This window comes from Schistocerca nitens, chromosome 6 (assembly GCF_023898315.1).
Source record: "Schistocerca nitens isolate TAMUIC-IGC-003100 chromosome 6, iqSchNite1.1, whole genome shotgun sequence".
Taxonomy (NCBI): Eukaryota; Metazoa; Arthropoda; class Insecta; order Orthoptera; family Acrididae; genus Schistocerca; species Schistocerca nitens.
In genome coordinates this window covers 529,250,721-529,266,014 of record NC_064619.1, presented here as the reverse complement: position 1 = coordinate 529,266,014, position 15,294 = coordinate 529,250,721, and the positions used below count along the sequence as shown (strand labels likewise).

The window sequence follows — 15,294 nt, the reverse complement described above, 5'->3', positions numbered from 1 at the left end:
CAGAAGACAGAACTTATACTTGTCATATAGAGGTGTGTGTGTGTGTGTGTGTGTGTGTGTGTGTGTGTGTGTGTGCGTGCGTGCGTGCGTGCGTGCGTGCGCGCGCGCGCGCGCGCGCACGTGCGTCTCCATCTGCATTTGAAGAAAAACTTAGTCGACGACTTAATAATACCCAAAAATATACTTTCAAATGTTCCTGTCCGCCATTCGATCCTTCTTCTACGTGGTGAATAGCTGTCTATCCTACTTCATATTATTGCAACTACAGAAAACCTATGAGGTGCTATCAAATTCATTCTTATTATGTAGAACCTTCCATGTAAGTAAGAAATGCAATCATATGATACAAGGAAAGGAAGCTCAGTTATTATTTAACACAAAAGAAAATAGCATGTATCTCTCAGTTTTGTAACCAATGGTTCCTTCTCTGGAACCAAAATATAAATGTTACATGAAATTCAAAGGAAGAGATGGGGGGGGAAAAATGTCACAAACAATTATGAATCCATATAGGTTGTAGAATACCACAACAGTGCCTTGACAGCTATAATATACACAGTACACACATTCTTGTTTTATTCCTTGGAAGCATAAAATGGAAATATTGAATTACTTCATCTATAACAGAGATATTAGTGGACGAGGTATCAGAAGTGCAACAACAACAAACAAAAGCAATATTTCACTACACAGGTATTCCCACAAGCTATTCTTTTTGAAATGCACTGAACAATGGAAGGATTTATACATTTTCACATCCCATTGAAACACTATACAAAAGACAAATAATTTTTGAACACACTGACAAGGTACATATTAGTTAATATATAAAAACCAAACATCACATGTTTTGATAGCTGCAATCAGGCACCTAGCTATGATATTCTTCATCATCAAATTCACTACTGTCACTATGGTCTGGAGAATCACTAGCTGCATCATCTTGGCTTCCTGGCGAAAGTATTTCACACCTGGAAAAAAAATCAGAAATTGACAAAATAATTGTATTTCAGGTCAGTTAGCAATCTCCACATTAATGGATGTTATATTGAAAGAAAGTATCATTTATAAACAACTGAAGGAGTAACATTGTCGATATACAGACATAAATAAGACTGAACTTGTGGCTACGCTTTTTGGTCCTTCCTCGGAGCAAAGAGACTAATAGACTAATAACAAAGAGTGTGTATTCCTCCCCTTCCTTCCCACTTAAAAGTGAACATTTACATATGTGAACAGTTAGCTGGTGTCATACCCATGCAAAAGACAGAAGTTGGAGAGGAGTTGATGTGTAACATAACTGTTTTCACAAGTGACCTTGATGGCCTCTGACGGCATAGGATATGGCTGTGATGGAAACAGAATAGGTGTGCTGGGTAGATGCTTGGGACAGTTTGTGCACATGGGTCTTTCACAGGGACATGACCTCTATGGCAAGGGATTGGGAGTAAGAGTGGTGTCAAAATGCATGGCATAATACTACATTGAGAGGGTGTAGTAGCCACCAGAAAGATCACGGGAGGCGCACATTGGCACGGCGCGTCACGGGCGGTAGTTGCCGCAAGTAGAGTCCCGTCCACCAGAGGGCATGCGAGAATTTGGACGCGACCTCTGCCGGCGTAACAACAAGAATAACAACAACAACTCCAGCAGCACGGGCCGTGCCCAGTCAGTCAACATCGGGCATGCCTAGGACACAGTCCCGGCCTACGCTAAGTGAAGTGCGACGTAAACGTGAACAGTGTTACTACACAATTGGCGACGAGTAGGGTCGTTCTTTCGCGTGTTGCGTCGTTGTTCCGGTTTCGCAGTTTCTCCACGGCATGGAGGATTTGGTGCGAGTTTTGGTTGCGCAGCAGACGGAACTCATGGCCACCATGAAACAAGTGCTTCCGGCATTGCTCTCCACGCCGTCTGCTCCGGCGCAGTTCCCTCCTCCCTTTCCCCCGTATGACGAGACGGCGGAGGATTGGGACGCATATGAACATCGCCTTCGGCAGCATTTCCAGGCGTTTCATGTTGCCGAGGCGGAGGTATGTCGTGCTCTCTTCTTGTCTTGGATATCTCCCTCGCTGTATCAAGTTTTGCGGCAGCTAGCGCCGTTGCAGGAACCCTCGTCCTTGTCTTTTGACGCATTGTGTTCATTGCTGTCTTCCTATTATCGCCGCCGCACGCATGTTGTGGCGGCTAGGGTCGAGTTCTATCAATGCAAGAAACAGCCCCATCAGTCTTACCGGGCGTGGGCCGCTACCCTGCACGGTCTTAGTCGCAAGTGTCATTTTGTCACGGAGCAGTCGCGAGAGTCGTATGCCCACGTTATGGTACGCGACGTCATTGTTCGTTCGGCCCCTGATAGGGAGGTCCGGCAACGGGCCCTGCAGTTAGAAGACCCTTCCCTCGAGGAAGTCCTGTCCATTGCTCAATCGTATGAAGTCTCTCACGCAGCAGGTCAACAGCTGGAAGCGTGGTGCGACGTCGCGGAGGTTCAGGGCGGCGCGGCCGCATCCACTGTGTCCGGGGTGGACGACGTGCGAGCGGTACAATCCAGCCGTTACGGCCGCTCCCGCACGGCGCGTAAACAGAATTCCGGCCGCCGGCCCCTGTTGCCGTCCTGTGCGTCGTGCTATATACATCACGATCGGTCAGAGTGCCCCCAGCGTTGGGCCGTTTGTCACAAATGTAATAAAAAAGGTCACATTGCTAAAGTTTGCCGCTCAGCCTCAAAGGCATCGAAGGAAGCAAGTACAGGGGACATGGACGTTGACATTCAGGAAGTTTCGTCGGGCCAGGCTCCCGACGCATCGGCCCACAAACTCTTTATCGAGGTGTCGGTTCGGTCGCGCCGGTTACAACTGCAAGTAGATACGGGGGCGGCAGTTTCATTGTTGAATGCACAAACTTATTCCGACCTTGGATCGCCCCCGTTGGCGCCAGTTTACCGGCGTCTACGCGGTTATGGTAAACAGTTCATTCCCCTACTGGGTCAATTCACTACCGACGTGACTTACAAATCAGTCACTCGGCCTATTACTTTTATTGTTGTCAGTGATGCGAGCTCCGCTAACCTTTTTGGCCCGGATGCCTTTCAGGCTTTCGGTTTTTCTATTGCTGACACCATACAGTTGGTCTCCGAAGACGTTCCCTATCACTCATTGGAATCTTTGATCTCAGACTTTCCAGATATTTTTGAGGAGGGCCTGGGGCGTGTTTCCGATTTTGAAGCTCACTTAACGTTGAAGGCGTCGGCTCGCCCGCGTTTTCTACGCGCGAGACAGATCCCCTTGGCTCTCCGCCCTCAGGTAAAGGAAGAGCTAGACCGGCTGACAGCCCTAGGGGTCGTTCTTCCCGTTTCTTCCAGTGAGTGGGCTTCGCCCCTCGTTATTGTCAAGAAGCCCTCAGAAAACTTACGTCTTTGTGGCGATTTCAAGGCCACCATTAATTCCCAATTGGTGGTGGACACCTATCCTTTGCCTCGTGCTGATGAATTGTTCTCCGCCGTGGCGGGTGGCCAATATTATTCGAAAATCGATCTGTCGGAGGCTTATCATCAGATACCTCTTGATGAGGACTCCAAACGGCTGGCGGTCGTCAACACCCCGTTTGGCCTTTACCAATACCAGCGGTTGGCTTTTGGAATATCCAGTGCCCCGGCGATATTCCAGCGTTATCTTGAGCATGTCATGTCGACAATCCCTCATTGTATTAATTACCTGGATGACATAATTGTCACAGGCCGCAGCACGAAGGAACACTTGCACAACCTTCGCACCCTCTTTCTCAAATTCAGGTCTGTGGGCTTGCGTTGCAACCTGCATAAGTCAACCTTCTTCCAACCGTCCATTGAGTATGTGGGCTACACCATATCTCGGCATGGCATACAGCCACTAGGAAGTTTGGTCCAAGGTATCGTCAACCTTCCTCGGCCCACTTCGCTGAAAGAGTTACAAGCTTTTTTAGGCAAGATAGCCTATTACCACCGGTTCATTCCCAGGGCTTCCACTATAGCCCACCCCCTGTACTGCCTTCTGCACAAGGGTGTTCCTTTTGATTGGTCGCCTGCATGCGAGCGAGCGTTCACCTCGTTGAAGGGCCTCCTCACTTCAGCCCCTTGTTTGGCTACTTTTGATCCCCGTAAGCCGTTGGTCCTGGCTACAGATGCTTCGCAGTATGGGGTGGGGGCGGTCCTGGCCCATCGCAAGGCAGACGGTTCCGAGCAACCACTGGCGTTTGCATCTAAAACGCTTAGTCCCGCGCAGGCCCATTACTCCCAGGTGGAAAAAGAGGCTTTGGCCATTGTCTACGCTGTTACCAAGTTTCACCCTTTCTTGTATGGCACGAAGTTTCAGTTAATCACTGACCATAAGCCGTTAATATCGTTATTTGGCCCCACCTCTCAGATTCCGGATAGGGCGGCCCACAGACTACAGCGCTGGGCCTTGTTCCTCTCTAAGTACCATTATGACATTCATTTTCGCCCTACAGGACAGCATGCCAACGCCGACGCTCTTTCCCGTCTTCCGGTGGGCCCGGATCCTACGTTCGATCGAGAGGAGATTATGTGTTTTCATTTGGATGTGGCATCCCGCCAAGCAGTTGATGGCTTTCCGATCACTAGTTCTCGAGTCGCCAGGGAAACGGCGGCTGACCCAGTTCTCCGGCAAGTAGTTCGCCTCATTCAGCAGGGGTGGTCCTCCCGCCCTCCAGGCCGGGCCTCGGACCCTCTTCGTAATTATTTTCTTCTACGAGACCGCCTCTCGGTCTTGGAAGGAGTTCTCCTTCTGGCTACCGATGATACAGCTCCTCGCGTGGTTGTTCCTGCAGGTTTACGAAGGGAGGTCCTCACGTTACTACATGCGGGGCACTGGGGTGTTTCCCGTACTAAAACCTTGGCTCGCAGACATGTGTACTGGCCCGGTATTGACAGAGAAATTGAGCACTTGGTGGCCGCCTGTTCCCAGTGTGCGAGCCAACAAGCATCTCCCAGGGCAGCGTTCTCTTCATGGCCGCCGGCAACACAAGCATGGGAACGTGTTCACATCGATTTTGCGGGCCCGTTTCTCAATGGCTTTTGGATCATTGTCATTGATGCTTATTCCCGATTCCCATATGTGGTTCGCTGCTCCTCAACCACTTCAGAAGTTGCAATCCAGGCACTAGCAAAAATCTTTTCTGTGGAAGGTCTGTCAATCACCCTGGTCTCAGACAATGGACCGCAGTTTATTTCGCAGACCTTCCAGGATTTTTGTAGGTGCTTCGGTATTCGGCACGTTTGCTCTCCCCCCTTCCATCCACAATCGAATGGGGAAGCCGAGCGCATGGTGCGCACATTTAAGACGCAGATGAAAAAGTATGTGCACGAATTTCCTGCAGAGGAAGCCTTGACGTTTTTCTTGACGGCATACCGGACCACACCAATGGGCGACCGCAGCCCCGCAGAGCTCCTCCATGGGCGTCAACCTAGGACTCTGCTGCACCTCCTCCGGCCTGGTCCTCGCCAGTCTTCACAAAACGAAGTACCTGGCTTTCCACTGGGTATGTCGGTCTGGGCCCGTGGGTTTGGTCGCAATCCACGTTGGATACCGGCGGTGGTCCTGCGCTGAAATGGCCGCCGGCTCTATACCTTGCAGGCGGGGGATCGGGTGGTATGTCGTCACCAAAATCAGCTACGTCCACGTTCGGGCACCCACCCTCCGACCTCTCGGACACCGGCTTCCCCATTGCCGGCACCTGTATTGGTTTCACAGGGGACGTTACCTCCTCTCCCCGCTGTGACTCTGCTGCACTGCGATGGTTCTCAGCCTTGGCAGCATCCAGTAGCTCCAGCTCCGGCATCGCCATCATTCGAGATGCCCCAGCGAGAGCCGGCACCCCTAGCAGGTTCGGTTTCTCAGGGGGCTAGTTCACCTGTGGTTGTCCCTTCCCCTTCGTCCCCACCACTGGGTCTTGCCCCTCCCGAGGTGGAACGGATCCGGAGTTCGACAGCTTGTCACCCGTTCTGTCCCGAGCTCCGGTTGTGGGACGACGGGGGCCTCTTCGTGTGGGTCACTTCCAGCCGTATTCGAAGGTTCCAGCTCGAGGGTTGGCAGATCCCCTCGACTCCGGCCATCCAATGGATGTGGAGGTCATCGCTCCTGCCCGACGCTCCACCTTCCGACGCAGTGGATCACAGTGGCTTCACCCCCCGAAGGAGGAGGAGTGTAGTAGCCACCAGAAAGATCGCGGGAGGCGCACATTGGCACGGCGCGTCACGGGCGGTAGTTGCCGCAAGTAGAGTCCCGTCCACCAGAGGGCATGCGAGAATTTGGACGCGACCTCTGCCGGCGTAACAACAAGAATAACAACAACAACTCCAGCAGCACGGGCCGTGCCCAGTCAGTCAACATCGGGCATGCCTAGGACACAGTCCCGGCCTACGCTAAGTGAAGTGCGACGTAAACGTGAACAGTGTTACTACAGAGGGAATGGAAGAACTGAGCAGTAATGCGGAAACAGCAAAGAATAATCAAATGGTGGAGAATCAGCAGCCAAGGTATAGAGAGAGAACATGGAGACTGGATTACAGGCTTTTTGCTGTAACTAACATTTTTGCGTGTGCACAGCTCCACATTTTGAGCATGAAGTTTGTGCTTGATTTGGTCACTAGAAGACACCCGGCCTGCTAATACAGAAACAGTTGCATATGCAGCCTGCTGGCTGTGCCCCCTGTTGGAACTAATGAATATAGAGGCCGGAGTATTTTATTGTACCTTGTCTTCTAGGAGTGTGTATTGTTCAAGCAATAAATTACAGGGTTCTTGGGTCAGAACACTTTTTGGTGATGTGGATGGGATTTGACTCCACGTGTTCCACTTCAATCATTAGTCCTTTGAGTTTACTTTTCATGGAGGCAGTGCTTAAATCCCTTCTTGAGCAACAGCGGGTACAGACAGTTGCTACTTCTACTTTAGCTACTACACTGGTATAACCTGTGGTTCTGCGAACAACATATCCACTGCAGTTCCCTGTATGCGATGATGCTGCAGAAGTCTGGGGTGCTTCTAATAAATGCCCGTGGCAACATTTCCAGGCATTTGGGGTAACAGATTTAAACTTGTGCAAGGCCCTTTTTTCTGTCAGGGATTTCACCTCACAGATATCAGTTGTTGTGGAAGCTTGGCCCCCCCCCCCCCCCCCCAAGTCTTTCTTTTGATCTGATATGAGAGTTACTTTCTACCTATCACTGAAAATATACTTAGTTACTGCTACTCATGTGCAGTTTTACCAGTGCCTAAAGTGGCCAAAACAGTCATACAAGGCATTGGCAGCTGGACTACATGGACTTAGCTGCTGTTGTATTTTGTGACAAACATTCATAAGGAATCCTATGCTGATCAGAAGGTTCGTGATGCAATCATACTGTTTGCTCCTGGTAGGGAAGTTCAAGAGTGAGCTTATGGCATTAGTGAACATAGCTCAGTCATTTGAAGTTTCATTGGCTGCAGGTGGCCAGATAGAGGCCTGGTCTTAAGTTTCAGAAATCAGTTGCTCTCACCCCTTCCAGCGTTCAGTCAGTTTGAAAGGAAACATACACACTATTGCAGCTGTCCAGCAGACATCTCAGCATCATGTAAGTAATCAGCATTTGTGAAAACAACAGTCAGAGTCACAACAGTGACAGCTTCATGCTCTACTGCCTTCATGCCAATACTGCTTCATTCAACACTAATGGACAGCAAGTCCCAAGCAGTGTAACATGTAATAAGTGCCATAAGAAAGGACATGTTGCTTCTGTATGTAACTCCTTTCCAAATCTGAGCGAGGATGAAATGAGCATGGACTGAACAATGTGTCAGCAGTGATGGTGTTTCAAAGGAAGTTACACATTGAAGTGTGTGTGTTTAACAAGTCATTGAGAATGCAGGTGGACATGGGTGCAGCAGCAGTATTGCTGAATTCTCAGACTTAAGTGGACTTGTATTCTCCCCCTGTGACTCCAGTGTCACAGGCTGGCAAGTTATAACAAATAACAGAATCCCATTCTTGGACATTTTTTCTGCACCTGTGACTTACAAGGCTATCGTTCATCGTTCATTAACATTCCTGGTTGTGGACAATGCTTACACTGAAAATCTGTTTGATTTGGGCCCTTTTAAACTGTTTGGATTCTCCATTGATGATGAAGAGTATTTTGTTTCTAGTGCCAAATATTCCTCTCTATTTTCTCCAGAACTGGGTTCTGCTACAGAATTTCAAGCTTATATTACAATGAAATAGTCTGCCCACCCTGTTTTTCCAGGCTCACCCGGTATTGGTAACTTCACAGGATCAGGTAAAAGCACAATTGGATCATCTTCAATGCCTTGACGTTATTTGACCTCTTTCTTCCAGTGAAGGATCAGCACCTCTGGTGATAGTCAAAAAACCTACCAGTGAATAACACCTCTGTGATAATTTTTAAAACTCTATTAATGCACAGTCAATCATTGATACCTATCCTTTACCACGCCCTGATGAGCTATTAGCAAATTATCGCTGGGGGGAGTGGCACTATTTTCCAAAGATTGACTTGGGAGAGGTATATTTACAGTTGCCAATCAGTGAGGAATCCAAACTACCCCATTTGGGCTTTGTCGATACCAGCGTTTGCCTTTTGGTATGGCAAATGCATCATCTACTTTTCAACACTTTTTAGAGCAACTTATTGCATCAGTTTCAGGCCACATCAACTATTTAGATAATATAGTAGCGTCTGGTGCCTCTACAGAGGAACATTTGCAAAACCTTCATGCTCTGTTTTCTGTTTCACAGTTGGCAGAGTTAAAGTTCAATATGGATAAGACACAGTCTTTTCAACCATCAATTATTTATTTGGGCTTTGAAGTGTCACACGCTGGCATTAAACCACTGCTCCAGCATACTGATGCTATTGCCATGTTTCCACATCCCTCATCCATCAAGGAGTTACAGGTATTTTTAGGCAAAATTGTGTACTGTCACAAATTCAATCTGGAGGCTGCTACTGTGTTACAACCTCTCCACACATTATTATACAGATGTTTCTTTCCACTGGTTACCAGCTTGTGACCGGGCATACAAGTTTTTGAAACCTAAGCTGCAATCAGCTCCTTATTTTGTCACTTTTCAGCAGTGCCCACACTTTTAAAATTGCAGCCACAGTGGCTGAGGAACCCGCTTTAAGTAAGGTTACCTGTTTTGCTTTGTACAACAGCTGGCTGATCCTTTGAGAAATTATTTTATATTACAAAAACATCCTTCTGTATGGGGCAGAGTGCTGCTGTCATCTACAGAGGACCCCGCTCCTCAGGTTGTAGTCCCGTCCTCCCTTTGACCCTTTGATGTGAGGTTATGCATTTATTACATGTGGACCACTGGGATGTGTCACATAAAAATACATTGGCATGCAGTCTCCTTTTTGTCCAGGCACTGACAGAGAAATAGTGCGAGTTGTTGCAACCTGCCCTCAGTGTGCCACCCATCAGGTGGCTTCCTGTCGTCCTTTGTCATAGTGGCTGGATCCACAGCCTTCCTTGGAAAAGAATTAATGTAGATTTTATGGGACCTTTTCTGAAATTCTACTGGCTTGTAATTGATGCTTGTTCTGAGTTTCTGTATGTGGTATATTGTCTGTCTACTTCTGCAGTGACAACAATTTCTCCTTTGTCAAAAATTTTTTCGATGGAGAAACATCTTCCATATACGTCATTACTGACAATGACACCCAGTTCACATCTCACGAATCTGAATTTTTTTTTTTTTTTTTTTTTAATGTGGTGTTCACCATCTCATGGCTCCTCCTTTCCACCCTCAGTCGAGACTCAGATGAAAAACATGTTTTGGAAGTGTTACTAGAAGTATTTCTGGTAGAACTGTTGCACAGTCATCATCCTCAGACTCTGTTACATCTGCTTCAGCTGATGCCAGCCCATCCGACAGCACCAGCACCACAATACTTCTGGTCTGTCACAGTTGTTTGGGCATGGGGGTTTGGCCATTGGCCGAAATGAGTGCCGGTAGTAATCAAGAGTACCTGTGACCAACGCTTCTGCGTCATCCGCATGGCTGAGGAGAGGGCATCACGACACATTAACCCACCACAACCTCACTTGGGTGGCTGCGCATCAGGTGCACCTCCGCCAGCCCCTTGTGGCCAGTGATCTCACTTTCTCCATAGTTACTGCTGGTGTTTTCACAACTGTCTCCTCTGTTGTGGGTGCCCCTTCAGCTGTCGGGGGTCACGACGGGACCTCAGTCCCCTCACTGTCAGAGTCAATAATGCCGTACGATCATTTCTCCATTGCTGTTGCCTCCATTGCAGCTAATGTTGCCTGTCGCACTGCCTTCACTTCAACCTCCTTCCCTGGATATGGATGCTGCACCTGTGTCACTTGTCCTACCATATGGTATCTCACAGGGGGCGGGTGGGTGCCGCACCTGTAAATGCTCATGCCAATTCCGACCCTATGCACTGGTGGCAGTGTGTCACCTGACTCAACAACTTACATCGAGTACAGAAGAAATGGATGTGATCACAGTGCTCACTTCTTTGCAAAGGAAGAGGAGTGCTGTAACTACCAGTTATGTGTATGCGCTGCTTCATAGTTCATGTGTGAAGTTCGTGCTTGATTCAGCCAATAAAGGCCACCCAGCCTGCTAATATGACAGCAATTGTGTGCACAGCCTGCCAGCTGCACCCCCTGTTGGGACTAATAAATATATAGGCTAGAGCACAAGGCTCCGCCAGCCACTTGTGTATTGTTAATTGTATTATAGCTTGTCTACCATATGTATGTACTGTTTGGGCAAAAAATTAGTGTTCTTGGGTTAGAACATATTTTCAATATCATTTATTCTCCCTGAATCCAGCAATGATCTGTTTGTAACCTGGCCAAGTTCACAAAGTGAATATGCGTGCATGAGTATTGCATTTCAGTGACTTCTCTCGCCAACAGCATATACAGCTGGCACACGTAGAAGAAATATCTTCACAAAATGAACCCGCATCCTGGCCCACCAGACACAGACTTATTAGTTCAGAACCACTTTGAAGAAAACTAGAACATTTAGTAGGTAATCACCATTAGCAATCCACCCCCCACCCCCCCCAATCCTGAGCTAATACTACTAAAACTCTTTGCTCCCATCTACCATGCATCATCAAAAATATAAATCATGAAATAAAATCCTTCAAAATTATGGTTCACAACATGAAAATTTTTCCACTGAACTCTTCCATTTCTAGACAAAAATGAATAAGAAAGGGGAAACACACTGAGTAATATAAAAAGCAAATGGCCCTGAGCAGCAGAAGTGGGATGATAAAGAGGGTGACATGTGCAGCAAAGCATTAAGAAAAGTGTGATTTTTTGTGGACACAGAAATTAATTCTTCTTGTTATCATTAACAGGAGATACTATACTGGATACTAGCAGAGTACCCAGCATTGCCCAGGTATTTATTTACAGCTGTCCATACACACATATGCCACAAAGTGTCTGGCCTTGTGCTTAATGTTTATGATGTCATATCTCTTGAACTCTGTGTTGTACAATATTATAATTTCATAGAACATTTAGTGGTATTTGTGGATACTGTCTGCACAATGTGTTGTCAATAGAGCTAGTAGCGACAAAGTAATAAATTTAAATGTCACACATGATACAGCAGTTTTCCCTGCATCTCATTGTTTATGACGTCATATCTCAAGAACTGTGTGTTTTCCAAGGATATAATTTTGCAGTTACATTCAGTGGTATATGTGCATGCCATCTGCAAAGTGTGTCATTAATAGTAATGTTATGCCTCATGCTGTACTTTTACTGCATGAACAGCAGAAAAGTAGTACGCAACAAACATTTTTCCTTTGATCGCTTTGTAGGGGTTGTCAGCGAGATAACATTTTGTTAAGATTTGAAATTATGTATAAAATTTGTTGCAGGTTGCTAAGTGGTCTCATACTCAAATACTGGGTGAATCAAGTTGGGAAGTCACGCATTGTGGGCTATGCTTCTTTTCACTCACAGCCCTGTGATATGTATGGGGGTGCTTTCTATCCCATAATTATAGTCACTTGACAGTACGATATATTTATATCAAGTTTAGTTGAAATAGGTCCAGTCATTTAGGAACATACATGCAAGCATACTTACACACACACACACACACACACACACACACACACACACTTTTCTAATATGTATGGATTAAAAGTCAAGAAAGATTTTATATTCACAAACAAAGTGGAACTCTGCTTGTGAGTGTAATTTTATCCTACCGATTGTGTTTCCTCCTTGTTTTATTAATCTTTGTTTATTGTCCTTATGGAAACTAATGTAATAATGAACTAAATGTTTTTGACTCGTTCCACATCCATGTGTTAAAACGCAGAACTGGATCTACGAATACATATTGCAATAAAATAAATAAATAAATACTAAATTATAATTTATTAAACTCTGGCAAACTAGAATAGAAAAAGCAAGCCAATAAAGTAATTATTAGATCTACTTTTTTGTGCATTTGGTAGCAATCAATATATAATTTTGCTGACCTGAAATATGGAGTATATGAATAGCTATGTATAAAACCTGAAATATGGAGTATATGAATAGCTATGTATAAAAATTTTAAATATGGTGTGGTAAAAAGACTCTGTCATCTTTTGACTCTGCATTTTCATTACAATAATGATCACACTGTTGATTCATTTTGCACCCCTTAAGGTTCTGCTTCTTTATGGAATCTATAGATCACCATAAATGAATGCTTCAGATACATTAGTCACCCAGACTCTCACAAAGCAGTCACATTATGAACTATATCAGTCTAGGCAGTAAAAACCCTTTTACCACTAAATTTCATCCAAAAAAGCAGACAATAAAATATTAACCAAAGGCTAACAAAATAACAGCGTTCAATATGTGTCATATTTTTTCTTCAATAGATGTGTGAACTTCAAATTGTTTCATTTCTCTGACGTGTCTGTAACAAAATTTCTTTTCCATAAGAGAATGCAAGGAAGCAGAGGAAAGAAGAACTGCTCTCTGTTAAGCTTTCATTATAAAAAAGTCTTCAAAGAAGTTAAATTCATTAGAAAGATGATAATGGGAAAAATGTTTTGAACATTTAACCTCAGTGATAATTAAGTGTTTGCATCTGGTATGTGAAAGAGTTTGCATCATTAGTAGACTCATATCTATACTAAGGTGTTATTCATCAGAAATGTAGAAGCAAAGCAGAATTTTACAATATTCTAACATAAAATTTAAGTCATGCATAAGTAACAGATGAAAACCAGACGAAACGACAAAATGAAAATCATAAGGCATGCTAACAAAAATTAGAAACGGACATATTATATCAGAACAAACAGGAATGACTACTCCTCTGGTAATGGAACAGATTTCAGTTCTCTAAAAGAAATCACAAATGTCAATGAATTATTACTCATAGCAGATGAGAAAATGAAGATCCAAGACAAATACTCATCAAAAGATATAAAATTATTTTATTGAGATACAGAACATCAACTGCACTGCTCAATTTCAAAATAAGTTACAAGAATCATCTGACCATCAAAAAGCACAATTCCTTATTAAACGTTTTAAGTAAAAGGTAAGTTATTGTAATCATATGCAGGCTATGTCAAGGCAACAGCCTCTCAAAGCAATTATTGTTGAGAGCAGTCTCTTGCATCACCAGAACACAGTATTCTCTGTTCAGCATGCTGTCAATTGGAACGCCCAGGATTTTATTTTTATATGCAGTAACTATGTCTATGTGTGATCTTGCAGTCTGTAAGCACGTACCTAAAACTAGTTTTTTTTTAAATATTCATTGAGGCAGAGTTATCAATGAACCAAGTATAGGCTGAATATATGATTTACATCACTCTCAAAGTTAGCATAAATCAGAAATGCTGAGTCACAGATAGGCACAACAAAGAGACAGTCACAAATAAAGCTTTCAGCCCGTAAGGCCTTCGTCAAAAATACACACACACACACACACACACACACACACACACACACACACACACACACACACACCTGCAGTCTCTGGCAACTGTAGCCACACTGCGAGCAGCAGCACCAGTGGTGCATGATGGAAACGGCGACTGAGTGTGGGTAAGGAGGCTGGGGCAGGGAGTGGGAGGGATAGGAGGAGGGGGTTAGTGGAAAAGGGGAGAAGTAAAAGGACTTGGGTGCGATGGTGGAATGAAGGTTGTATAATGCTGGAAAGGGAACAGAGAGGCTGGATGGGTGATGACAATGACTAACGAAGGTTGAGGCCAGGAGGATTATGGGAATGCAGGATATATTGCAGGGAAGGACATTTCTATTTTCAGGGCAGGACAAGAGGTAGTAAAAACCCTGGCGGGAGAACGTAATTCAGTTGCTGCAGTCATTGAATTACATTCTCCGTCAGGGTTTCGGCTACATCTCGTCGTGCCCTGAAATAAGAAATGTCCTGCCCAATATCCTTCCCACCCCTCCCACAGCAGTATTCTGCTACCTACCGAACCTACACAATAAATTTGTCCATCCTTACACAACCCCTGCTCCCAACCCCTTACCTCATGGTTCATACCCCTGTAATTGACTCAGATGCAAAACCTGTCCCATCCTCCCAACACCACCTACTCCAATTTGGTCACAAACATCACATATCTCATTAAAGGCAAGGCTACATGTGATCTACAAGCTAAGCTGCAACCACTGTGCTGCATATATTTGGGCATGACAACCAACGAACTCTCTGTTCGCATGAATGGCCACCGACAAATTGTGGGCAAGAAACAAGTAGACCACGTGGTTTCTGAGCACACTGCCAAACACGACATCCTTCATTTCATTTCAACGACTGCTTCACAGCCTGTGCCATATGGATCCTTCTGACCAACTGCACATACCTGCCCTACTCTATCTCCACTTTGTCCCTGCGTGCTCCCACAGCACTTCACTGTCCGCCACCCCTACACCCCTAACCCTACTATCCCTCCCCCTCCCCCGCCCTCCCCTGCCTCCTCCTTACCCCACCCAGTCCTATCATGCACTGGTGCTGCTGCTCGCAGAGTGGCTAGAGTTTTCTGAGACTCCAGTCATGTGTATGAATTGCATGTGTGTGTGTGTGGGGGGGGGGGGGGGATGTCTATTTTTGTCAAAGACCTTACAGGCAGAAAGCTTTATTTGTGACAGTCTTTTTTTTTTGTACCTATCTACGATTCAGCATCTCTGCTATATGGTGAGTGACAACTTGCCTTTTCATAATATTGTTAGATTCCACCCTGGATTTTCC

The 15,294-nt window shown here is 45.6% G+C and overlaps 1 protein-coding gene across 5 annotated transcripts in view; it reads right to left on the bottom strand.

Annotated features, from left to right (window-relative positions):
- Positions 1 to 552: 552 nt before the first annotated feature.
- LOC126262566 (cytosolic carboxypeptidase 1-like) overlaps positions 553 to 15,294 on the bottom strand; it is a 524,760-nt gene continuing 510,018 nt past the window's right edge. For all 5 annotated transcript variants that reach the window (XM_049959267.1, XM_049959269.1, XM_049959270.1 and 2 more), the window contains one exon: positions 553 to 971. In XM_049959267.1, coding sequence (XP_049815224.1) covers positions 872 to 971 — 100 coding nt within the window. In that variant the 3' untranslated portion in view covers positions 553 to 871. The remainder of the gene's footprint in view (positions 972 to 15,294) is intronic.